The sequence below is a fragment of the Diplotaxodon limnothrissa genome, linkage group LG7, assembly GCF_057381915.1.
Source record: "Diplotaxodon limnothrissa isolate DT_005_m linkage group LG7, D_limnothrissa_male_GT1.1, whole genome shotgun sequence".
In the NCBI taxonomy this organism is placed as follows: domain Eukaryota; kingdom Metazoa; phylum Chordata; class Actinopteri; order Cichliformes; family Cichlidae; genus Diplotaxodon; species Diplotaxodon limnothrissa.
Genome location: NC_140602.1, coordinates 10,766,881 through 10,794,670, shown reverse-complemented (window position 1 = coordinate 10,794,670; position 27,790 = coordinate 10,766,881). Strand labels below are relative to the sequence as shown.

Below are 27,790 nucleotides of genomic sequence, written 5' to 3'. Positions count from 1 at the left end.
ACAAACACCCCCCCCCCCACACACACACACACACCTCAGGGCTTATTCTGATTGACCAGCCTCACAAAACTTAAATTATTTATTAAGTAACACTTTTATTCATACAAAACAAAACAAAAACAACAGAATATATAAAGAAAAGTCACTCTCATGCCTGGGAGTTTTACTATTGCTCAAAATTGCATTAGCTGAGGAAATGGCATGTGTACAATTTAAAAAAATAAAGCGAATTCGAGTGTTTCACACAACCACGCACTCCCTTTGTCCTGTTCTGGCTTCATATACTATGCAGTAAAACAAACTTAAAAAAAAAACAAAAAAAACAAAAAAAAAACCCCAAAACAAAACAGAATGACTAAAAGTGTCCTCCCCTATACCAGCGCTAAAAGCTACAAACATAAATAATAAAAGCACATTTGTTTGGCTTTTACATTACACAGCTTCAAGAGTCCATCCAGTGTCCACTTTTCCTTTTTTTGATTCTGAATGTGAGAACAAACAAAACAAAACAAAAAACAACAACAATAACAATGACAACATCAATAACAGTAAAGAGAAATGAGAGCTTGCTGTGGAGAAAGGAGTGAAAAACATAGGGGACAAATACTCCTGTGTGTGTGTGTCTGTGTGTGTGTGTTTGGTCGCATCTCCCTCAGAGCTCCTTGAAAGCTTGCTCGCCCTTGTGGAAAAAAAATCATGTAACATGTGTTAGGTCCTCCTGTGGGGGGTGCTGTGTGCTGCTGGGTGGGTATGGGTACTGGCGGTCCATTGCAGGCAAACCGAGGGGGGTCTTTATTCTTTAAAGTCTCTCTCCTCACTGCACGAAGGAACAGCTAGGTTGGGAAAGCCAGGTCCAAGATCATGGTCACCACCGTGTACCACAGACACAACACACTCTCTCTCCTTTGTACACACACTCCTGTTGCCTCTGTGCTCACAAAAATATGCACAGTCAGCCAGACCCAGCCACCCCTGATGTTTGTTTTTTTTTTAGGTGGTTCGTTCCTCCCCGTCGGTCTCCTGCTTGGTCCTGCGCAGGTTGCTTTTCATCTTCACAAACTCGGGGGTGTTCTCCTGTTCCTCCTCAATTTTCTGTTGCTCCAGTTCAAGCTGCAGGAATAAAGACATTAAATTCACATTTACATTTACACGAAACTCAAGTTTTTCCAAAACACATACAGACAGCTTAGCAACTCAGATAAAGTTTTGAAAAAGCCATTGTACACGTTGGGATTTATGAGCGTGTAAATGACACAATGTCCATCAATCATTTACCTGCTCTAGTTTCTGTTGTCTTTTCATGAGCTCTATCTCCAAGTCACTCCTCTTCTTGTGGGCTTCTTGCTCCTCCTTCTGTTGCTTGAGAACTTGGTCCCTCTTTCTCTTTTCCAGAACCTTCTGGAGCTCAGGTTTGTTCTGAGGAGCCAGACCCCTGTGCAGAATCCATCAATGAAACAGCATGTCAGCTTCAATCAACACATGCTGATGTCACTGCAAAGCCTCATTCAGAAGGAGACTGGCATGCAAATTCATGCGTAATATATGACCTTATTCTGTTTTGACATGCAGATTAGTATTAGACTTTCGGATTAAACACGGCAATCGTGTTACAGGAAAGTTCTGATTCCCAGCAAATCGCAGATTGCTCTGCATCAAAAAGAATTGCATAAGATGATTTTTGCCAGCACAGGAAATGACTTTGAAAGAGTGGGCTGAAACCATGGGTGAGAACTTGGCTGTTTATTTCTTTCCCAGTTGCCTTTTTTTTGGTCTTTTAGTATCAAGAATGATTGCAGGGAAGCATACGGCACACACGGAAAATGTCTTAAGTCACTGCAAAACCAGTGGGACTGTTACACAACTCGGTGAAGACATCTCAGTAAAGTGAAAGCCTGAGGAGCAAAGATGCAAAATATTATGTAATCTGCTAAGCTCTTCCAAAATCATGACAAGAAAAAAAAAATGCACACACACAAAACAAAAACAAAAACATGTTGTTTGGGGTTGAGGGGGTAACAGCAAGTTTGGGACGTGGGGATATTTAAGAACAGATGGATTGAAGTCATCTATAAACAGACAAAAACTAATAAAGATCAAAGGATTAAGGGCAAATAAAGTGGCACAGTAGAAGGGGGAAAAAAATACTGTGCCTGGTCAAAAATCCAATCTCCATGCCCTTTACTGATTTAATTTTTTAAAACCTTTAATGCAGATTACCCAACACTCCAACTGATTTTTCTTTCACTATGACAGCCTGAATCTACACAGGCCACAGATGGTCTTCAAAGAAAACACAGCGTCCCTTACCTGGATACATTTTAGCAACAGCACTGCCTTAATTACATGCATTATTAAATCAAGACGATTACATAACTGAGCTCACCGTGTTCCAAAAAGCAGTGGGAGTTAATTTACAACAAGGGTCTGTTTTATCAAGAGTCACTGCTTCAGTTAAATGCCCTGTTTTGCGTCAGTAAGGGTCTTAGAAAGCTCTTAGTGAGCTGAAGCAGGGCAGAAGGCCCAAGATGTGACTGGGTGGGCTGATTTTAAGTACCCTCACGCAGAAGGGGTGGACGCCAAGGTCGGCGACAGCAGTAAGACAGGCTACAGTACAAAGATGCTGACTTCATTCTTCTCTCACCGTGGGCAGTGTTTACATAATAACTGACCTATGCACACACCCCACCACCAAATGCATGCCCTCAGGCAGACTGAGAGGAATGTGTGTTCAAAATCCCACACATCACTACCTCCATCTGATCGAATGCCTGGCCAGTCATGGTGGCTGAATTTCTCAAATTCCTTTGTTTGTGTAGGAAGGTGCCATTACAGTTAAGGTAGCCAAGGCAGAGAAAGGCCCTCAGCTAGAGACAGTTTTGTAATCTCTGTTACATAACATATTTTTTTCCCTCTCCGTTACAAGCATCCATCCATGCATTCATCCAACCATCCCACTTTCATCACTGTGACTAATCCACTTTGCAGGCCAGCTTTCTATACCTCAGCACACGATAAAAGCACAATCATTAAAGTTTATTCCCCCTTAAAGCTGGTTGATGCTTGTCAAAATCCTCTGTCTAGACTATTAGAAGCAATATTTTGCAGCAGTTTGAGCCGAAAATTTTTATTTTCTATTTTTTTTAGAATTTCATTTCTCTTTGGCCCGTTTCCTGCTGATTCTTAAATGCCCTGCTTTAATCATTACACTCTGGTTTAAGACAGACCGGAGAACTGCTGCTGTGATGTAACAGCTGTCACCAGCATGCGTGTTTACAGAGCTATTTATAGTTCAGGCACAAAGCTGCTGGCACTGTATGGTGTGATAAAATACAAACATCGAGTTTGAAAGGGCAATCATGGGCCCCAGTATGTATGTGCATTTAAACATGCTAAGATATAAACGTATGCATACACTGATTGATGCTCAGAGACTTACAGACCCATAAAATCCTTTGTTTCATGTAATATCAGTAGCCACGACTGGATTTTCCTCCATGGCATATATCTCTGACTTTTACATAACCAATATTTGCCAAAGGTTTTATATATAATAGCTTCTATGAAATGTTTTATATCCCAAGCCTCACATTACACTGCTGCTGGGAACTAGATGGACCAGTGAAGTCAACCACACTGACAGCAGTGGCATACGGTAGCATCAGTGTCGTTGACATGGATACAAAAAGGAATTAGCAGAAAGTGGCAAAGTTACTGGATTCACTCATCCTCCATTAGTGAAGATAAAACTAAATTATCCTGAATGTGGAACCGTTCCTTCTTATCACAAGTTTGTGTTACACCCAGAAACAAACGGGGATGTTTTATTGTCGTTCTAGAAACTATTGGACTTCAGTGGCCTCTCACTATAAAGTATTATCTATCTTGATACTAGCAGTATTAAACATAAGGAAATCTTAAATATTGCTTTATGGCTATGACTATTAAAGGCATAGGGGTGCAGCTATCTTTGTTTAACACTTAACTGCCGTTATAAAATATAATCTTGCTGTTGGTATCAACAAAAGGGAGGTAAATAATCTCTCTGAAAAAATGTTTTGGATTTACCACATGTGGTCACCAAGTGACAGCTAGGAGTGAGATTCAAGGTATTTTTCTATCTGCTGACCTCTTCTGGTTCATGAGCAACTCTCTGTGCAAGTCCTGGTGATTACGGGAGCTTTTCACTGGGTTGATCAGTTTCTTGGGCTTGATGAGCTCATCACAGTCTTCGTCCATATAGTCCGGTTCCGCCATGACACTCCTCCCTGCTGACAGCGACAAACCAGGATCACAGGGATCTAAATCAACAGGGGGGGGGGGGAAGAGAAAAAAAAGAGAGACTGATTTAAACACAGTATGAGAAATCTCATACTTCTTGCAAATCAGGATATGAGCATCTGCCAGATACTCTGGCATGAGCTCAGGGTTTTTCACTGGTCTCTATAGTGATGAAGGGACTCAGCACTGGAATTACGTAAGTGTTCCACACTGAGTGAAGAGGAACATTTCATCCCCTTGATGGATGATATAAGAAACATATGCATATTAATGAAGGGACAGTAATGGGTACAGCCCTTAAAAGCCTAATATCTTTCTGACACACAGTGTCATGTAAATATTCCAGAAACTACTAAAGCACAGAATTAGCCCAGAGAATCAGCCTACAGCTGTCTGTGGGCTTGAAATAAAACCAAGTCACATCTGTGAACTCCTCCAGATGTGAACAGATGTTTGCTTTGGTCAACTTTACAGAAGGAGCAGAAACCATAAAGTAGAAATTTCTAGCAACAGTTGCGAATGGAGTGTTCACCTATTTTCATACACACAACCAGCATGTCAAAAACCCTCATTATGAACCATTATAAACTACGGTACAGAAATAGCAGGGGGTACTCAGGGTCAGCACGGTGTATATTTTTACTTATTTCTTCATTTAGCAGTGCTCTAGTTAAAGCTGTGATTTACTCCAAGTTTGATCAATATCTCTCACAAGTTGCAATGTATGCATGTAACACCATACCTTTTATAGCAGTTACTGTTATCGATCTACCTATCTGAACTCACGGCTCACGTGCTCCACTTCAAAGAATGACTAATCAGGAACTTCGGAACGATGCGCATAAAAATCCCAGGATCCAACCGCATGACAAACATACAACAAATGCACTGAGTGATACTTGTGTTTCTTTAAAACACCGACTCTGCAAGCTAAAATAAAAAGGACTCACTACTTCACTGTTGAGCTACTGTTTGAATTAAAGCAAAAGAATTACATAAATTGAAAATGAAATGATAAACTCACCCTGCAGATGAGGAAAGACGGGGTATCTGAACATTGTAGCCATCTCTGTTATTTTGATTTGGGATGTATTCTCCAAGAAAAGCTATTAAAACACGCTGTCCTCTTTCCCTCTCTGGCTCTCTTTTTTAATTGGTATCTCGTAAAGCCTCGTGCTGGAGTCGTGCTTTGTTCTGCACAGCTGTCTGCTACTGAGCTGGTTGGAGTTCAAAGTCTGTTTTACAGCTAAGCTCACACAAACCCTCCTTCCCTCGCTCGCTCGCCCCCTCTCTCTCACTCTCCCTCTCTCTCTGCCCCCTCCCTTACCTTCATTGTTCCATTCACTTTTAATACACACCTCTGGCAGTTTATGACTATGCACAATGTTTCACTTATCAAATTTCATGCTACCTTTATCTTTACTTTTTACCTTTATTAATACAATATGTATTTACGACCTCTGTTAGCTTTAAAACTGTAAAGTTATTAATTACTCGACTACTAAATGATTGTCTGAATATACCATCCAATAAAGTCGTGGTTTCCCGGTCTGACGAATGGCTCAAACTCATAATCAGGTGTTTCTTCAACTGATAAGGACTAAAGAATGCTGCTTTTGATCTTACAGCCAATCACAGTTACTTGTTCCAAAGACGCATCACACTGCATGTGCCAGACACAATGGCAAAACATGCATTCAAAAGCATTGACGCAATGAGTTACAGTCACCACTAGAGGTCGATATTTTTGCATCCCCAGGAGCTAAATGGTGTCAGTTACATAACAAAGAAGCCTGGGATAAACACCTAGTGTGTGGCTGCACTGGGTGCAGAACAAAGAGAGAGAGAAATGATACAGAAACATCCTTGAAGAATATTATACGATATGCTGGTAATAGTACAGTTTTCCTGCCTGGTTGTCATGGTTGTAAACAATTCCTTCTAATCTCAGATGAGTAACCCTGTGTTTACCAACCGATGTAGCCATCACAAACCTATGCATATAACTAATTTAGAAAAGCAACATAAATAACACTGGTCACTAGTTTAGTTTACCACTACTTTCACAGACATCACTGACTCTAATATTGTGAGGAACCTGGCAGTCAAAGTGCATTTGTTTTTGGAACAGGAAATAGTGATAGTGATTGTAAATGTGAGAAGGGGAAGAACTGCGTGATGCTGTAATCAGGAGCTGCGTGAACCCGCACATGATGGGCACATCAAAGGGTGGCTTCTGTTAATGCTGAGTTGGATGGGTACAGGAACTTACAGACTGGCAGTGTTGTCACAGTGTCCGTTTAACACATCTGCTCCTGCTTCCTCTCTGCCCCCGGGGAGAGGGGAAGTAACATAAGGAGTTCAAAAGGGACCTACAACCTCAAGTTCGAGGACTGCTTAAAGTCAGCTTGATCACCGGTGGTTCTGCATGTTTATTTGCTCCTTCTGGCTTCTTTTTTTTTAAAAAAAAGCGACATGTTACAGTTGCACACCTAAAATCTAAGATGGGTACAGACAAGTTAACATGTTGTCCCTTAAGATCCCTCTGACTGCAGCTGCTTTGCCCATCGGTGGGGTTAAGAATGAAATAACATTGTCACTAACAGCCACTAAAATGTATGTAGTAGATTGCACGTGTTAATATGTGCACCTCCAACTCCACCACATCTCAAGATAACGATAATAATAATAATAATAATAATAATAATAATAATAATAATAATAATAATAATAATAACAACAACAACAACAACAACAACAACAACAACAACAACAACAACAACAACAACAACAACAACAACAACAACAACAACAACAACAACAACAACAACAACAACAACAACAACAACAACAACAACAACACACAGTTTTAAAAAAAAAAAAAAAAAAAGCACTTTCTGCTTTTTCAAGAATCCCATTAAATCCCTCTGTGTTTATTGGTTTTGGAGACACACCCTTACTACTGAGACAGGCGCACACACACACACACACAGATAATGAGTCTCCATTCCCCAAGATGTCCAGGAGAGAGCGTGCAGTACTAATATGATTCAAAATATCAGAGCATCCAGCAATAAAATGAGACAGAAAAAAAAAGTTGGTGAAAACAATGGGAACTAGAGAAGAAACAGAAAACTGGGTCAGAACAGAGTCTTGGAAAGGAGAAAAGCAAAAGCGGAAAAAGAAACTTCTTTCTCCCAGCTGTCCTCATGAGCTGTTCTTGTGTTGTAGGTAATCACACTTCTGGATTAAGTAACAGGGAATATCTGATTGATTAAGTGAGGAAAAATGCCAACAAAAAGATAAACAGTAGTGCACAAGGTTAAAACCACGAGGAGGCTTAAACACACACACACACACACACACACACACTTACTCACATCTTGCTGACACAAGTTCGTTCTTCTCACTGTATAAAAGCGATACTTGTTTTGCTTTTGTTGTCGTTTTATTTTATTTTTTTTTTTAAAAAGAGGAAGCAGTTCAATGTGTTTGCACTGTGTGAGAAAGTGTAGTCCACAGTGGCAGGCTGCATTAGAGCTGATAGAACGACTAGAGTGCCAGCATTGTGCCAAGGAATTGCATCATCATGGCCAGCTTTGCTATATGAGCTAACATGCACACAGACTTACATTCATTATATGGACTCATTTCTCAACAGCCTCTAAGTTGCCATGGCGATCAGCCACCACCCACAATTTAGTGACACAGCACTGTGATGCAGGACTTGTGAAGACGCTAGAACATTAAAATAATTTTAGCACTGAATTAAAGCCTTAAAAACAATGTTAATGTGGCTTAAATTGTTAGCTTTGGGAAAACAATGGGAAAAAACTGCATCATGTAAAAATGTGTTACTTACAACAAAAGCCATCAGACTCTTGAGTTGGGTTCAGAAATAGCTTCTTTCAGTTAATTTAGAGCCTGCATATTCACCCTTAGTCCTTACCTTACGCACATATGTGCATCCATTAAAAGAATAAAAACAAAACAGAGCACAGTAATGAGCATGGAAGGGGATGTTAAGCTGGCCGGGAAAACAATACTGTGGATACTCTAAGAAAAAAAACACAAAAACAAAACAAAACAAAAAACAGACAAATGAAGGGGATTGTTAGTGATGTGAACATGATTAAGGAGCAAAGAAAAAGTAGATGACTATCAGCATGACTAACAAGATAGGGCATGCAAAGACACTGACAGCCATACTGAACGATGACATGGTTTAGCTTTTCATGAGTCACAAACGGCCCTCTTCCTGGTGCAGCTTTAGAGACAGAAAATGAAGGCAAGGAGAGCAGCTGGTGGCCTGCGTTGCCATCTGACCCCACCGTTCTCCTTCTAGGACACAGGCACAGACCATCCAGAGATCTGCACACCACAGGGTGGGGTTGGGCAATCAACTGTCATTGGTAGTGAACACATAGCTGACCACACCCACTACAGCATGTGTGAGCCAAGATCCCCCCCTTGCAATTTCCAGTACAAAGGTACACAGGGGTTAGGCTTAAGAAAAGCACTGATCTGAGATTTAGCATCCAGTTTTGATGTAGGCTTTGGCAGCTTATGTTAAAAAAAAAAAAAAAAAAAAAAAAAAAGGGATCTAATTTTAGGAAGAGCCAAGCCTGTGTATTGTTTGACTTTGTGTTTCTTGGTTAAATACGATAAAGAATCTGAATATTAATTGCTATTCAGGCCATATATTCATATATACTGACATATGTTGATTGTAGATTCATATGAGCTAAAGAAAAAAACAACAACAACACATTAACATTTAATAAGATGCATATGATTGTGGCCATAAAAAAAAAATTAACATTTAATCTTATACATCTTGCTTCCTTGTCCCATATAGTCTGCTTTTACTTTGGACAAATCCTCTATATTCCACTCACAGATGGGAGGTCCACCCCTCAGGGGAAATTACGTCATCAATACCCCTGAAGCAACCCCCACACCCCATTCTGTCCCTCTTACACACACAGACACACACACACACACAGACTCTCTCGCCTTGCTGTGTGTCACAAGCTGTACAGATCCGGATGTGAATCTCCTAGCCTCTCTGTTAATGAAGCGGCCATTCAGCCATAAATAGGGGAGGCCCTAATTAAAACGCAGAGATAGATGGGCTTTTAACGGACAGCTGAGGGAGGATGGGGGTGGGATAGCATGGCCCTGTGTGTGAGTGTGAAGAGAAAGTGACTGAAAAAGTGAATCACAGAGTTGACGGTCTACCAGTGACCATGAGATAATTCCCCGTATGGGCTCCCTGTACAGACGTGATAATTCACAGCCTTACCACATGACAACGAATAAGTCATTGTGGCAAGCGTGCTTACTCTCCTGTACCTACAAACACGTTCAAGCTGTCATCTTGAAACACATACCACATACCCACATTTATTTTTTGTGTGTTTTTTTTTTGTGTATTTGCATTTGTAGGTAAAATCATTTGAGTTCAAATGACTATCTAGGTAGTGCTCATCATATTGCAAAGGAGCCAGTAAGATAAGAAGAAAAGATGGCCACTGGCATGATTTTGTCTGAGCTCAATGCAAATACCACTCTTGCCACCCGCATCAAGAGTTTCAGCTTAGACCAACGACTCTGGGTATGTCAGAAAGGGTGCCACACAATTGCTACCGAGAGAGCAGAGTGGTGAAGACACGGCAACTTTGGAGCGATTATATATTTAGCCAAGTACGACAAAGCAGAAACATACAGTGAGATTGAAAAGGGCTCCTCAAATGTATTCCGAGTTTGGGGGTTGAGATCTGTTTTGTGTTTTCTGCCTTGGGGTGGGGGTCTATAGCAGGGGAATTTAGGGGCCTCATCATGTACTGAACTCCAAAAGCACCCGGACCGCTCCCACAGTACAATGATGTCACTTGGGAGATGCAGGGGTATGGGAATTTACAATCTGGGTTTTAGGGTTCATAAACCACAGATGTGCAAACATGGAGAAAACACCCACACAAGGAAAGGATAATGTGCATCATGTGACAAAGGCATGAGCTGTGCTATGCAGTATGTGTCTGTGCACGTCGGGTGCTTGAAAAACACTGGAGGCATCAAGTCAGTACCAGGCTGTTACAATGACAACAAAAATCACCAATACGCCTCCCAGCCAAAGGGTTCAATCAGGGCATTTGAGTTACTGTTACTCTCTTTGGCAACTTGATACTTACTGTAAATACATTATTTTTGTTTGGCTTCTACTCCAGTTTACAAAATATCGATAGCTTCTTTGTATTGGTCTGATAAATCTTCCACTTGATACAACAGCTTATATGGGCTTACTGCAAACAAACTAGAGTTAGAAAGCATATTTATGCTCCATATACAATAATCTACAACAGAGCCACAAATATTTTGGTTTTATCTCAACAAAAAAAAAAATAAATAAATAAGCGCCTTAGCAGATACTGTATCCTTTAAAAAATTTTAAGAGCTTTGCATGTTTAAAATTAAACCTTATTATCTTATCTTATACTGCTCTAAGGGCTTACAACTGGGCCTTGGTGCTGCTCCCTAGTTAATCCACTGTTGTAAATACAGCCTTTGGGCAGCTCCCTCTCTACACAGTTCTTTCTGGGAGCAAGAACAATGTGTCTGAAATGACCACAATAAAAGAGAATAATGGCCCCTCTCTGTGACTTAATACAGATTTAAGAGTAGCAGTCTGAAGCCCGAGCTTTTGGCTTGTAAGGATCATTTGCAAACAGGACATCGTTATCTGAAAAAAAAAAAAAAATGGCCATGTTGAAGAAAAAAAAAAAACAGACCCCATCAACTATTGCATCAGTACACATGAGGTCGAAAATTAGGAAAGGCATAATAGGTTAATTTATTATATATATTAACAAATATATCTCTCAATATATGTCAGCTTGTCAAACCCTCTCATTATGACTACAATATTGGAAAATATTTCTTCAGAAATCAGGCTTTAATACCGACTCTAAATGAGGAACTAAACTGTTCTTTCCCACCAATGCATTTGTTTTATATCAGACAATTTCAACTATCGGAACAGAACAAAGTAGAGGAACATGCATAATTTTACTTCTCCTGTCTGGTTCTAGTTCTCAATTAAAACAAACAAACAAACAAACAAACAAAACTGGCATACCCAGCGCACACTTTGGCAATAACTGTATGTGCAATTGTTAATGTAGTTTTGTGGCTGTGTTGTAAGCTGCACTTGAAAATGGTTGTCTCTTGTGGCTGTAATTCTTTTATCTGTCTGTGTTATCTTCCACTCCTTTTTGTGTCTCAGCTGCAATTTGTCTTGCCTGATGATAACACAAGCTCCATCTCTTAAGAGTATCCTGATCTTTCAAATGTCTTGACATGATCAGATGAAGCAGATACTGGTAAAATATTATGTATTAGTTGTTAAGATGTTACTTAAAAATGTAATTATGCTTAGCTATGACCTTTCTCTCGTTGAACTGAAACATGCCGAGTTAGACAGTTTCTGTTAAGCACAGAACTGAAATTGTTCCATGCTGTGGCTCCTGTTGCTGCACGGTTTGAGCCCCCGGGGTGAGGCAGATTACAGGATGAATGGGATGGATTGAAAAGGCACAGACACCACTTTGAGTCACGCTGTGGGAATGTGATGAAACTGCACACTGATTATCGCCTTGGACGCACAACAGCAAATACATGTATGGACACAGAGACCTAAATATATTCAAACACTGACATATTTAAGTGAGAAACATTTGGGTGTTTTTCCTCCTTCAAAAGGTTAAAATGAAACTGCTGACAACCGCATTCAGGGCATATTTCAGGAAGGGATACAATTTGAGGTCACACCTGTTAGTCAAATACAAAAGGCTCGCCTATATGCTCACAACTGGCACTGACACATGTTCTTGTATGTATATGTACAGACCTGATGGGAACAGGTGGAGAGATGAAGATCACAACACATGCATAAGATCCAGACTTATATACCACAGGCACAGCTGAGATATACGCACATTTCATGTAGGTCCTCCTTACTGAGACATAAGAAAGATCCACACACACACTTTAAAATACATTTCCAATGTCTGTCTCAATAGTGGTGTGAAAGACATGCAGGAAAATAAAAAATATATAATTGTTTTGTCTGGCTAAGAAATAAGAAGTCTTTGTTATGGCTCTGTTGTCTGTTCCTGCTCCAGATTCAAAGCTTTGTGCTTTACTGCTGTTTTCCTCATATGGAGCAGGCACGCCCATCCTCATCGACTACTGGCGGAGCCCATCTGGGATCTCACATCTGATTGGCTGGAGGGCACACCAGGGAGTATTTGGGAGGTTCTCCTTTGTTTACATGCCAGTAAAGAAACCCCCCAAAACAACTGTTACCTTGAGCGACCAGACAATCTTTAGTTAGCCAGACAGACAGACAGGGGTGCAAGCTGACTGTGCGGGCACACGCATATAGAAACAATAAGGGTCCCAGGTATCCAAAAAAACAGGCTAAATGAGGAGCTTTGTTCTCTCTGATTCAATTAAGTGTGCTCGTCATGACAGAAAATGTACCTGTCCTAAGTAAAATGTATCTGTATAAATCTATTTATACAGGCCTGTATAAATAGATTTATACATGCATATTTTACAGACAGAAGTCTTGATCTTGTGCTTTTGCCTGATGAAACTTCCAAAATCAAGTATACGCACCTTGAAATCGCAGTCATTTTCAAGTATTAGTAGAATGGGGATCTCTTCTACTGTGGAAGTGTAGCTATGTTCCTGTTTGTGTTAAAGAAAGGACCATATATCTTGATATGGGCTTACAATGAGCTTAATCCAATACATTGAGCTCAGACTCCCAATCGCGATATAGCCGCAAGGAGGAAAGCATTTAGAGTCAGCGTGCATGCCATCCATTCTCCAATGCTATGCAAAGTGGTCAGCACAGTAATGGTGCTTTATTGTGATTGAAGCTCTGGCGTAACAGCAGGAAAATCAATGGGATTCTTTGAGAGGCAGAATCGCTGTAGGTGTGTGCACTTGTCTCTGCTTCAGGCTTTCCTTTCCATGCACCTTAATCTGTCTTTCATGAGTAAATCAGTCTTGAGCATGCTTAAACAAGTCTCTCCATGTCTGAGTTGCCACAGCCCCCCCCCCCACACAGATGTGCATGCCACACAAGTGCTATATCAAGATACTCGGCACCTGAACCGTGACACAGCCAACTGTAAAACCGCTGCAACAAAACTGCAGCCGAGTGAAAGATCCTTCGTCGATCCTGCTTTTGGATTGCATCACTTGTGTTTATGTTGCATCATAATATTTAATTCAGCCTTTACGGGCGCAAATTGTTTTTGAAAAACTGTAGAGCCAGATTAAAATGCTAAGCAGCTCTCTAAAACAGTTGTAGAAAACATATTTTAAGAAAGCAGGCTTAAGGAGTCCTTTAATGCAAACCAAACATTTTGGTATTTTATATAATGACACTGAACTAACTTTATTATTAAAACTTGAGGAGTACACTAGAATAAGTACAACTATTTTGGCTTTAAGCCTGGAAACTATTTAGCAAATGCTTAATGTCATTTAATCATTGCAGTTAGTAGATGATGGCTGATTGAATACACTGTCCTTACACTTGCTGATATTCTTTAATACCTGCTTAGGAAAGGACAAAACCAAAAGACCCAAACAAATTACTCTAGCAAACATCTTGAAAAACAAAGTATTCCTATGACATAAGCATCAAAACAGGAGCACTGTGGCACATTTGAAAAGCTTTAAATAATATTACATACGTTAAAAGTGGCACTGGACAGAGTGAGGTGGTGTTTGGTAAAAATGCTTGAAGACTTTACTAGAGATCCTCTGAAATCTTTCTTAGTTTACAGGCTAATTACAGGGTTAAATGCTTAAAAACATTTGGTACAAGGTAGTCTTCACCAACAAGGCCTGAGCTTGAGCTTTCCTGACTCAAACACCTTTATTTTCCTGAGGTCGGTTTGACTCCTTGACATGGTCTCTAACTCTGTAATGATATATCTGAGAAATGCACCAAACCACTAATGGACACTTGCTATTATAGAATGGAAACTCAGATATTTCATTCACATATTTAAATTCCTTTGAGTGCAATGATAATGAAGCAGGCAGCTTTTCAGTTATAACACCCACCACACACACGCACACATACACAGTGACGGCATCAGCTCTTACGGGAAGACAGCAAAGACAGACCTAGTAAGAGAAACAGGAGAGAGAGAGAGAAGAAGGAAGGAGGGGGTTCAAAGATCAGAAAACAGATGTAAATCGTTTCGCAAACTCTCCTCCAAATGACTAACACATGTGCAAAACTTTCCCCTCCCTTTAGCACAAACACCCACTACCACACTCTTAGAAGCCATTCGCCTAAACGGCGACAAACTCACTCAAACCACCTGCTTTTATCGCCTCTCTTCTCACTAAAACATCAGATCGCCAGAGTTAAACTACCTCACCTTAGGTCTACTCTGCACTATTTACCAAGCTGCTAGTTTGCCTCCACCCAGCAATCACACATACATGCGCACACACAGACACTCAACCCTCTAGCTCCAGCTGGGGTTTGCCCTGTTTGCTTACTGTTGTTAAAATTTAACAGACACATAATTCACTATCAAAAAGAAATGCCTCAAGTTTTAGACTTGCAGACCTGTTGCCACTTTAAAAATAGACACTCTCACACTCACATGACAGTTGTTCTGCCTGATGACAGCACAGGCCAGTTTGTCAGTTCTGAATGAAGCCATGTGCTTAGACCTAACCACTCCTGTCCCATTCCACTCAGAGTCTGACTCACTGATTCAGTCACCCATAAAATGTGGTCTCTTCGCATGTCATTTGTCTCTCCGATTGATCTCCTTTCAACAGTAAATACTGAAGTGCTATGTACAGGTTATGGTAGCTGATAAGAAAAATGGAACAACGAGAAAAAAACAAACAAACGTCTGGTGGTACAAACTGTAAACACAAAATACATGGTTTTGGGGTAAAGGATTATGAACTGGCTTAAAAGCAGGAGTACCATATGCAGCCTTTGCATTGGTTGCATTTTAAGCCCTCACAGGTTCACACAGATACAGAAGGGGAACTATAATAAAGGCTTTTCCCCTCTGCTGTTTCCTCAAAGTATCAAGTGCCACAAACGCTACCTGCTCTAAGAAAACCAAACTGTTGTCTGTGCGTGTGGAAACAACAACCTCAACGTGTTTGTTCCTCACTGTCCCGTCGGCTACAGTCATGCGCCGCAACAAAAGGAGACAATGAAACAAGAGTTTGTATTTCTGCAATCTCATCCTCTCTCTTCTCCGGCTTGCTCGTTTGCCCTTAGACACTTTCTAGTTTCGAAACCCCAAACCGGTCGCTTAGCTATACCCGCGCCGCTTTTTTTGTTAGTGCACTTGTGAAGCAAGCTCACGAGAAAAACAGCACGAGCTCCAGCCACGCACGCACGCGCGCGCGCGCATACACACACACCTACCTCAAAGTCGAAGCCGACGCGACTTGTCCAACTCGGGTTGTTTAATATTTAAAGTGACAAAGTGGTTTGAGCCACATCGGTGCGTCTCCGGGTCACTTCTTGGGGTTGAGGTGTGTCTCCCTGTGGAATCTGTTAGCTCCGGCTCCACATACACTCAGTCAGGACCCATAGAAAATGTAAATTTAAACGGGGTGGGAGGGATGGAGTTACGTCACACAGGGGCTCCTCCTCCTCCTCTTTCTTCATCTGCTCCGGAGAGAAGATGAGTGGGGACTCCTCGAGCTCAGGGCGGGGCGTGCACGAATTGAACGTTACCAGGTTTCTTACTGAAAACTGGGCTATAGGTGACATGTTTATCTAAAGCCAGTGGCCTTGTAAAAATTATGTAACGCGTGGAGGGACCAGGCATCAACAACTAAATCTTCATAAATCGTGTGACACACAACATGTATGTATGTAAACAGAAATTTCCCAGCCTCGTAAAAGCATAAATTGAACTGTAATTTGTTTTAGGGAAGTTCTGATATGCAATCTTTTTTATTCCTTTTGTGCATTCTCTTTATCTTTTGCAATAACTGCTTCCTGTTATTACAGCTGCTAATCACTCTGGCGATCACCCATGTGAATACATTGCTTGATAGCACACTTGTTTTTTGTTTTTAAGGACAAGTTTTCATATGTATTGACTTTCATATGAGCTAACTGAGATCTTGGACATTATCTCAATATGTAAGAACAAAAATGCTGTGTTACCACACCTGATCATCCACATAATATATCTGGTATTCTATAACAGACTTATTGTGTATTAAGCAGGCCCAATTACATGTGTAACTGTAAAAATCTGTTTGTTTCTGTACTTTAAAGTTGCAACAATTTTCACTTTGAGTGGAAAAGGGCCCAAAGCTTTTCTTAAAAACGTCCTTATGACCTTTACGACACACCGTTCTGTGGCAGAGCTTCTCTTTGATTGCAACACATCAGCCTGCTGCCTGTTATTTTTTTCTGCAGAATGAGTATGCTGAGCATTATTTGTGATAAAGAGTAATCTGCTTACTGATAAAGGGCCTGTGGATCTTCTTATCCCCCCACCCTTGTCCTTCTGTTAAATCGGCTCACTGAAACCCCTAGTTTCATGGTGATCTGTCCCTTTACATTGCCTTGCTTATTTCAGGGGAAAACCCTATGTTTTTCTTGGCTACCTCTCATTGTGTTGGATGTCCATTTCATAAAGCTCTAAATTCTTGTACAACTACAAGACCAGGCTTACTGGAAATCACACAGACACACACACAAAAAAGCGCAAAATGGCCCAAGGGTCTGGTTTGAAATCTAAACACGTGGGAGGAGGGGGGTCCAGAGAAGCAAAACATTCCTACAAAGCTTGTCATAACCTAAGACAGAGGTGACTAAGAGTTTTCTGCTGAACAATGGGGTGAATCACGAGAAGGGTCGTCACTGGCAGAAAGGACACTCCCTCCAGAGACCACCACACTTAAAGCAGAAAGCATGCAGGAAGCAGATGTGCGTAAGTGTGTGACTGCGGTTGCATGTAAGAGAATAAAATCTCTATGAAAAATCAAAAGTCGGAGCAAGGACTGTCAAAGAGTTTTATAAGCCAACCTCAGCATGCTGTTTCAGATGTATTCCTCCTGCTTAAAGTGACAGTTTTGACATTCTGGAAAATATTCATTGTCTTGTGCATAGAAGAGAGAAAACTCTACACATGAGACTGTGGTGGATGTTTTTGGAAACTATCATACTATGATAGGTCTAGTGTAGTTAAGACTTTGATCTTTCGATTCTAACAAACCTCTCTTAAAGGAAAAGTACAAAATTTCTCAAAATGTTCAACCATACTCACTTAAAACTTAACTTAAAACTTAACTGAGCCTTAATTTCAAGAATATAGCCAACATGAAATAATCTATGGTTTATATAAATAAAAGAACAAGCAAATTTTAACTTTGAGGTTTAGTCTTTGCCCCAAGGGAGGAAGAAGGTACTTCCTCATTGCTAAGGTGACAAACCAAACTACTTTGTCACCATCGGAAAACTAGATCAGAAAAGATATCACATCTGTCACCAGATCCGTTTTTGGTGGCTATAGATTGGTTTCAGCAAAGGTTTGGGGAAGTTTTTTTTTAACTTCCAAACCACATTGTGATAAACAGATTTAGTGTAGCAGTTACTGATGGGATAAACCCAAATAGTGGTTTGAATATGTAAAAAAATCCCCCTTTTCTATTTAATAAAGGACAGACATTTCCATCATAACCACTTTTACTGTTAACCAGAAGCTTTCTGTGATGTCAGGACTGTCGTTATCAGATGCACATTGACAGATTTGTGTGGACACATTTGAGCATATAGACACAATCCATAATGTTGCATGTGACTAGCTAATGTGGACAGTTTTGGACACTGAAGGTCAAGCTGTAGGTTTTTCCTGGAAAAGATAATCCTTACTCTTCCTCTCTCACAATTTCACACCGCTCCTATCTGAAGTATAACATCCAAGAGAGATGTTTCTGTTTATGTTCCAGGTTTTCACATGGTGCTTGTTTATCCTCGTGTCTATGTAGATTTGCAGAGATTTGCGAGGCCCCTTGTTTTTTTCTTTTTCAGGCCTCTGAGGGCCTCCACTTTAAACAGGATATAGCAGTTATCTGAAAACCATGGTGACAGAGAAGCCTTCCTGAAAGTGTGGGCAGGTCTTAAAAACCAATCTCTTTTATGTTTAATTTTTGTGCGTGTTTGTTGCTCCGTGGACCTAGTGATGAAAATGTGCAAAGAGCAAAAGAGGGTGAAGTCATACTGAATCTTGCACCAGTATAGGAAAGGAGTTGATGTAAATAATTGCGTAATTGCAGTGTACATAAACTCCACCCCCTACATGTTTGACCTACTTCTGAGTGACTGGTGGTTCATACCAGCAGCACACCCACCATATGCTGAGGCAGTGTCTGTTCAAGAGAACTTGGTCAACTTAGCAAAACACCATTTTTTTCTCTGTTGTACTCACACCAACAGACAAACTGCATTCTTTCCACAGTTTTATCCCTCATGTCTGACACGACTACAATTTAGGGCACATAACCTCAGTGCACTGCTGGAGAAAACCACAAATAAGACTCTGTTCTTAAGTGATATTCCACTTTCATGATTTGTGTTTTGGAAGAATTTTCCAATTAGTTTGCTATTTTCAGTTGTTTGGGGGTTTTTTGTTCCCCAATTTGTGTGCATTAAAAAGAGGATGTGTTCGGAATATTTTTGAATTTTTTTTTTAAAATAAAATTTGGGCGACATGCCCACCGTCAGCCTGTCTGCCTGTGAGATGTTTTCTCCAGTTGTTTGGGTAACGTAATGCATTCAGCTTTTGCTGCCTTTCCTTCTTTTCCCTGTGAGTGTTCAGCCAAAGTTCAGCTAATTCAATCACTGATGGATGACTCACGCCAGTGTCCCTTTGTGCACAGACACACAAGGGCCAAGCGTACGCATACACATGCACCACGGTGCTTGCCTGGATGAGGTGTGTGAGGTCAGTGCTGCGTCAGCCTCTTGGTACGCTTGTGAAATAATCGGTTCTCACACAGCTTCACGAGCCAGCTGATGTGCCGTGATGCTGTTATATATATTTCCTGTTTCATGTTGTCTGTCTGGAAACCAACCCAGTTCTTTCACTCTCTCAAATGGAGAAATGAAGTCAAAATTGATAGCAGTGATCTAATTTTGACAAAGTAGGATATTTTTTGTAACCTTTTTGTGGTCCATTACTTAAGACTAATTATCAATTTTTTCTTAATTATTTATTACAATTATTTTGGCTCTTTATTATCACACTAGATCGTCACACGATCATTTGAGTGGCTAAGATGGCACATTCATCACATTCAAAGAAAAAACAAGTGTAACTCAAGCGTAACAAGTGAGCAAATTAGAGACTACATGTCATTTCCCTCATGTCTGCCTGTGTGTCAGTGTTTGCATGCATTTGAATGTGATGCAAGGGAGCTCACGCAAAGATCCAGATACAGTTATTTAACTGCGGCCCTTGGATGTTGTCACAGAGGCCATTATTAATGGCCCAGCCAGCCAGATTTATTGAGCTTTAGTGTAGAGTTTTCCTCTTTAGCTTAATGACTGCCAAAAGGAATGAGAGCAGATGGCTTCCTTACAGTAAGAGCAATATAGCCACAGGGTTGGACAAAAGTACCCACTAATTATAATGTCTATTTTATCACACAGACCATACACACTACATTTATGTCTTTGGGATATAAATCTCACCCACATATACAGTATAAACATGTGCTAACTGATAGGAAATTTAACAACTTCCATGATTTTACATATACAATTTCAACACACTCTACAAACAAGCACAAATATTCTTTCACAGCACTGACAGAACAGTTCATGTAGATCACTGAAAGGCCTCAATAACGTACAAATCATACAGGTGCAGAAACAAGACTGACAAAGTTCAACTCAAGGGTGGGAGCTAAGCAAGTCTGAGTGAGAGAATTTTGTGCTTCCCATGTGTCCGTGCACTCATCTGTCTGTGTTTGTGTGAAAAAGCTGAATAAGCAGGATTTACAACATAGAGAGCAAGGCCCTTCCAACAACACACACACACACACACACACACACACACACACACACACACACACACACACACACACACACACACACACACACACACACACACACAGAGTGCAGGAAATCAAGGTCAGTGTGACAATTGTGTGCATGTGTGTGTATCAGAAAGAGACAGAGGAGGTTCTGTACTTACATTACCCCCTGGTGCACCATAATCTCTCCCACTTTATCCTTGGGGGGGAAGGGGGGGGGGGGGGGGGGGGGCAAAAGTGTGCTTGTATTGTTTCAGTTTCTCTCATTGGAATAAAGAGACCCCAGTTGTTCTAGACTTACATGGCACATTGTGTTAACATAGCAACTCTTAGAAAGCCATGTGTAGCAGATGGTGTTTCTTTGTGTGTGTGTGTGCGTGTGTGCTTGTGGCACAGAGGCAAAGTTAAAGATGTTAATCCTTTAAAAGCATCTAAATCACTGTTCTGGGTTAGTAAAGCACTAAGACCACTAGTGTAGTTTGTTTAATATATTATTACTGCTCTTTACCCTCTGTGCTGGCGAGCTGATTATTTACACATAACCCCAGTGAAATGATGAGCCTATTGCATTATGTAAGCAAGTACTATAAATGCCACTTTTGACTTTCAAAGATACGTTTTTGTACTGTTTCTGGAACTTTTATACTGGACTGCATTGTTTTGCGATATATCTTCGAATTCCTGTTCCCAAAACTCTGGAGCTTATCCTAGCTGTCATAGGGCAAGAGACAGAGTACATTCTGGACAGGTTACCAATCTGTCCAGGATGGGCACAGGGTTATGATAAATTTAGAATCACCAGTTAACCTAACCTAACCCCGTGCATGTCTTTGGACTGTGGGAGGAAGCTGGAGTTCCACAAAGGAAGGCCCCAAGTGGTATTTGAACCCAGGACCTGCTTTCTGTGAGGTGACAGTGCTAAATGTCCCCCACCGTGCAGCCCAGAGCACTGTTCCTTGAAAGAATATCAAATGGTTTTAGACAACAAAAGACAAGAGACTGACTGCAGATGGGACGGCCTTGATTTGTGCATGCCAAGGCTTTGATACACACTGCAGGTCCACTGGCACACACTCAAATTCACACTAACATTACAGCTGTTGTATGTAGGCACACGACATACACACTCAATCACATTATTACTCAGCCACTTAACTCCATCCTTTTACCTATTTGTAGCCCTCTACCCCTCCCAAAGCTTTGCCCAGGGCCCATCGTCAAGGTAACCGCCAGCACTCAACTCCTCCCAGACATCCTGGCAAGGTGAGTGGACACACACACACACACACACACACACACACACACACACACACACACACACACACACACATGCACACATGCATTCAGAATATCTGCTCTTTATCAGTATTTACTGCAAACAGACAAAGAGAAGTCTCCCTGGTCATTCCATAACAAACATATATAGGAAACACAAATTCTTCCATAATAACACGCTGACGCACTGGGGCCACAACTGTGTGAACCAGATCATTTCCTCACACGCAGTAGTAACTCTTTTCACGTATATGCCATTTCTTTGCCATTCAAAGTTGTTTTTTCCATCAGCAGATGATAGCTCAAGGTAGATGTCCCCCTCCCAAATCTGTGCCCAAAAAATCAGCAGGGATGATGTGGAGGTGGAGAAGGGAATCAGGAGTAAAAAAGGAGGAAGCTTGTGTTATTTTCCGTACCTGATAACCCTCCATCCTCTGCCTCTCTGTAGTCTGACCTGTCAGACGCTGTTTCCTGGAATTCTGATTCCTGAGGGGAGTGTTTGGAAAAGGGAACACAAAGGGATACTGTCAGTCATTGTCAGGTCTTCACTGAATAACAAACATATTAATCTAATCCACATGGCTACTTTAGGCTGCTCCCTTATTGACGAGGGTTCACCACAGAGGGTAGCTCCAAATGTTAGATGTTAGACAACAGACACCCTTTCTGATGCAACGCTTATATGTGGCTTGTTAATCTGGATCTCTCTCTTGTTAGTCAAATGTGTAAGCCAGTGCATTATGGAGCTTCTACTCACATGGCCATTAGTACAGGCCTTTAAGGGGCTGACTAAAGTAAAGTGTAGCTGTGCTACATGAAATAAAAACGAATCCAATATTTTAATGCAATTTGCACACAATAAAGGCAAAATGGGAACTGCAGTTATGCTTATTAACATACTAAACCCTATTTTTAATAGTTGTTTATAGAAAGAACAGTGTGCCAGGAATGTTGTCATAAAAATTTCAGGCAAAAGTAAGAATTATGTGGTTCAAGGAGACTATTTAGAGGCTTTACGTTTGTCTTATCAGCTTTATCTCTGTGACGACAAAACAAGAAATGCCTTTGCACATGTAAGTTTAGTTTCTGTGGCTGCTTGCAGTGGTATATTGTGAGATCTTTTATGTTCTTTGTTCTCTATTGTCCTCTTCAAACTAACCTCACCATTTGCCTACTAACACCATTCAGTAAACCTTTACTGTAAAGTGCAGTTCTGGACATGTGTGAATGGCTGTGTGGTAGAGGGTGATACAGAAGAGTTGGTGTCATTGTTTAAAGTGGAAACACATTTTTTATTTACCATCTAATCATTCTTCCTGTGTGTGTTCATGCACGCACGCGCATGTCTCTCTGTGTGTGTGTATTGTGCAGAATGTGCAGATATGACAGCAGTCGGCTCTGGATAAAGGAAGTGTTCCATAAACATGTCCGGCTTCGCAGGAGGGGTCAGAGATAAATGCTATGACGGATTTATCTCTCGCTGATATGGGTCCACACAGACACATAGATGAAGCCTTTTGCTCCAAGAGATCAAAAGCTGCATCTGTTACACTGGAAGTCTTAACAGAAACATTAATGACTAAGTCCAGAGAATTACACCGTGGAATGGCTCGACTGGGCGATCACAGTTATTCAAAAGTCACCTTCTGTTGTTCACACACTCCTACTCATTTCTCGTACTTGGTATACTGCACAGTATTCTCATTGCAGTCATAAAAGGTCATATTGTTACATTCCACTCCTTGAACTCTACAACAATGGGGACTTTATTTCATACCTTGATGGTAGGAGTCAGAAAGGCTTCTTAGTGTAAGTAGTTAGTTGTTAACCTGATGGAGTAATATAGTATAATAGTGGTGCATATGATCAGATCATGCCTATGGTCCGGTGAGCATGAATCTGTTGTCAAGATGGAGGAAGTAAGGTGGGTGTTATGCAGACTTGTGAGAGTAAATATTGTGTAACCGCTTTCCGTTTGCCACAGAGAATGCGAATTACATGCCTAAATAAAAAAGCTTTCTCATTCTCACTCTGATTCACCATAACATAGTGTATATTAACAACAGGGATTCCTGTGCGCATTCCCAACCTTCAAATCAAAACATGCATTGTACTTTTGGCTACTGTGCAGTTCTACTACAGTTGAATTTCGAGGCTACACAAAATCAAAAAGTGCTTTTATTTGATCTGGTGAATACTGGTTATAGTCAGCTCAGTGCTTTGGTGTCTAAAGGAGAAGATTCCTCATACCAACCTTTTGTATCACAATAACTTGCCATAAGATTTGTGTAACATAACTTAAACTTAATAGAAATAATGGCAAAAAAGATCTTCAAAGACTCACAGACAGGCCATGCAGTTGGCAGTTTACATTTCAGGATTCTTATTAATACACCACCCCTCTTCCTTCTGGAGTTTCCAATGCTATATGTTTCCAATATCAGTTTTAAAAATGCAAAAAGATGCATGTACACACACACAAACACACACACACACACACACTCATAGCACGGCACAGATGTATGTGTTTGAGGAACTTAAGCTACAGAGATCATGTTGAAAATTATCTCCGGACACGTTTCACTGACACATTATCTACAGCTGGTGGCAAGATACGTGTGTGTACATGTGTGTCTGCGTGGGTGTGTGTGTGTGTGGTGGGGGATTTTCAGAGTTTTTTTAACCTGATTAATAAAAACTGAAACTTTAGTTTCTCCTGATAAGAAAGGCGTTAGCTTGATTGAGCTAGATTACTCTTTGCAAACCCACACAGGATGAATGAACAGTTTTATTTGGGTTCTATGCCCCCTTGTGGTTATATAATTGATTACAACAATGCAATGCCCCAGCATGAAGGAAAATGAAGCAAGCAGCACATCTTTCAAATACCAAACAGTCAAAGTCTTAATGATCACAGTGTGGCTAGTCTTATTTTTCTTTGAGAATGTGTGTGTGTGTGTGTGAGTGTGTGTCATCATGGAAAAATATGATCCTGGTGACAGCTGCAGCAGAAGATGCCACAAAGACGGCTTCAGGTAATTTCTTCAAGTACTTATATGTGTGTTTGTGTGCGTGGTTATATATTTTCAACATGCATTGTCTGACCTATGAGTAACAAGGTGTTTGTGAGGGTGGCTATCTTATTGGCCACAAAATTCTTACCTCACTATGTCTGATAACAATGGAGGGTCTGGGAATGTGAGTATATTTGAGCTCCAGCTCTGGACTACACTCAGACTCCAGGATGTCAATGTCCGAGTGCTCAGATGGGCTACGGGACAGTGGAGGTGACTCAAAGTATGGGTCATCATCTTTATCCTGCGTGTGGCAGACAGAGTTTGGGTTGGTACCATTTATTTTTCTGGTCCTGGAGGAACGGGCAGATGTACAGCTGCCAGCCCTCTGAAGGTGTTTGTGCTGAAGTTCCTGCGGGCTGTCTGGTAGGGCTTCTGGCTGAGATATAACTGGATCTGCTGCTGGAAGTTCATGGTTATTACTGCTTTGCCTGGAGTTGTTTGCCTCCATAGACGGTGCAGGGTCAGTGTTAACATCAGCTGGATTACCAAAACAATGACCTAGAGATGAGCAAGGTAGTCCATGCATGCTGGCAGATTCAGAAATGACCAAGAGAATAAATAAAATAAATCCTGAAGGCTCTAACATCAGGCAGATATGTGGTTTCCTAACACAGCAATAAATGCGTGGTACTTTCTTGTGGATCATCCAGCACTGGAGTCGGAGCTACTGCCATTTAGGTATTCATATCATTTAAAGGCACATGAACAGGCCAAGTTGCCAAGTTGTGATGTGATGTGTGAAAAAAAATCTTCATACCCAGGAAAGACTTTTGGTTCCACCCATAACAATTATTTCATTAATGCAATAGCGGTCCATTTTTCCTGAAGCAACCAGATCAACAGCTTATCCGAGGCTCGTCGTTAGAAATCCATAATGTGTCAGCCTTCTTGGTGAATTGATCAATCTGTTAACACATTATTCTCTCATTGAAAAAAACAAACAAACAAAAAAAAGGGGAAAAAACCCCCCCAAAAGCTAAACAAACCACAAACAGTATTTAACTATTAAGCAATTGTTTCTTCTTCTCTTCTCAGTACCTTATCTGCCACCCTGACAACCAGCATGAGTACGACTGTCTCAGGGTTTTATGCGCATACGTGAGTGCCTTGGTGTCTCATTACTCGATCAGTTAGTCCCTGGCTTGTTGTGAATTTGGAGGCTGGGGTTGGTCCACCTTGTTCCAGCTGGACTCTGGTTACCATCTGACTCAGGGTCAGTTACTAATACACTTGCCCTACACTTCACCACTATTAATTAATGAACTCATCTGATCACAGAGCAGCAGCTCAGGGTGTAAAGGTTATTGCAGCGTTACAGATGGTTGAATATGAGAGTTCAAGTTACAGGCAAACACTGTAAGTGATAGGCCTCAGATGAGAAAGAGAAAGGGGGGAAAAAGAGAGAGCTTGAGAGAGATAGATGGATAGAGAGAGAGAGAGAGAGAGAGAGAGGGTGGAGGCTGGCATCAGTCCTCACTGAAAAAGTGAGACGGTAGAAAGCCAGCTGCCTTTAGGTGAGAACTACTTGAATATTCATACAATCCCATGAAGAAAAGCTGGATCCATAGTTTTGTTGGTTAATGATTTTTCATAGGGAATATCAATGTTAGCATTGGGACCCAACATATTCTAATCCTACTTTGGTTACGGATGCTGGTTTGGACTGTTTCTTTTAATATAAACGGCACAGGCTCTGGATAAAGGAAGTGTTTGATGTAACCTTTATAGGCTCAGATATCATACTTATATTTTAGACCACAATTATATTGCATATAATATTTCTGATGGTCTAGTTGTAATTCTGATTAAAGATAAGCTTTAGTCTTCATTTGGTGCCAGCTGCATAGTTTTCTTAGTTGAAACCAAAATACTCTATACACAGGAAAAAAATTCAACAGAAAAGAAATTATTGCTAAGTTTCCTGCAACAGAATTAAATGTCAGAAAGGGTATATTCTGTCAAGCGAGGAAAAATTTCAACCCACGTGAATTTAACAGCAGGAGTCCTGACTCTCAGTGTGTGAACAAAGGGAAGTCCTAGCACTGTGGACAAGCCTTGTGACTCAGTTTAATGCAGCATGTCATAAATTATCCACGTGAGTGCCACAGGAAAGCAAGTTGATTACACAGCCTGCCAGGCATTTTTTTTCCCTCTTGAAACTATTATTATTTTATGCGTTTTCTCACATGCTGTAAATTGGGGGGACAGGTTCAGTCTCATGGGAAAGATGGGTCATTTCTAAGTTTCAAGTTCTTGGTGGCATTTTGGTCCTAAGTCGGTTGCACTGCTGACTGTAGGAGAAACACCAGACACAACAATTAAACTATTATGTCACCGATATGTTTACCAATTCCAAAGAAAGATTAATGTCTGATAACTAGTCAATGAAGGTCATAAAAATTTTACACACGTTTTTTATTTTAAACACAATGCTTTGCTTAGATGATTAAACTAATTTCAAATTTCTGTCCATTAAATAGAAAGTTAATAAGAAAACTGTTCAAAAAAAAGAAAAAAAAGAAAAAAAAGAGACGCATTGCATTTCTGTTACACCTACAGGCACAGAGTTGTTCTGTCAGGCTGCTCTTCCGTGTTTTTTAATGCGGTTTGGTGCTATGGGTGTAATGCACACCCTGACAAATTGAGCCAGGGTGTTATTATGAAACATGCATGAGCTTTTTTGTGTAAGGATGTAAACAGAAACATACAGGCTTAGAGGGACTTTATAGCCAAGATTAAAAACATGCAACCAAATTATATCCATTTCATTTTCAGGTTGATATTATTTGGAAGCTTTAGAAATCTTCTATCTGTTAGACCTTCAGTAGTAACCCGAGTCTGACAAACTCTACATGTGTTCAAAACCAAAAAAATGAGCACAAACCAGTTTTTCCATGTCAGACACATCAGCTGCAAGTGCTACACTTACTATGTTAGACTTTCAGAGTTGCACGCCGAACATTTATCTCCATAAATATCTCACTTCAGACACAAAATAAAAAAATATAAATTTGATTGTTATTGCACAGGCT

General features: G+C 40.6%; 1 protein-coding gene across 2 annotated transcripts; it reads right to left on the bottom strand.

The window, feature by feature from the left end:
* Positions 1-151: 151 nt before the first annotated feature.
* fam107b (family with sequence similarity 107 member B) lies at positions 152-15,918 on the bottom strand. Of its 2 annotated transcripts, none has more exons than XM_085357370.1 (4): positions 15,773-15,918; positions 4,127-4,298; positions 1,276-1,432; positions 152-1,110 (listed from the first exon to the last, which is right to left on the bottom strand). In XM_085357370.1, exons 2-4 carry the CDS (start codon positions 4,252-4,254, stop codon positions 991-993), a joined length of 405 nt encoding a protein of 134 aa, XP_085213496.1. In that variant the 5' UTR covers positions 4,255-4,298; positions 15,773-15,918; the 3' UTR covers positions 152-990. The 2 variants fall into 2 exon arrangements, with proteins under 2 accessions (XP_085213496.1, XP_085213495.1); XM_085357369.1 differs by lacking the exon at positions 15,773-15,918 and adding an exon at positions 5,303-5,485.
* Between the last annotated feature and the right edge of the window lie 11,872 nt (positions 15,919-27,790).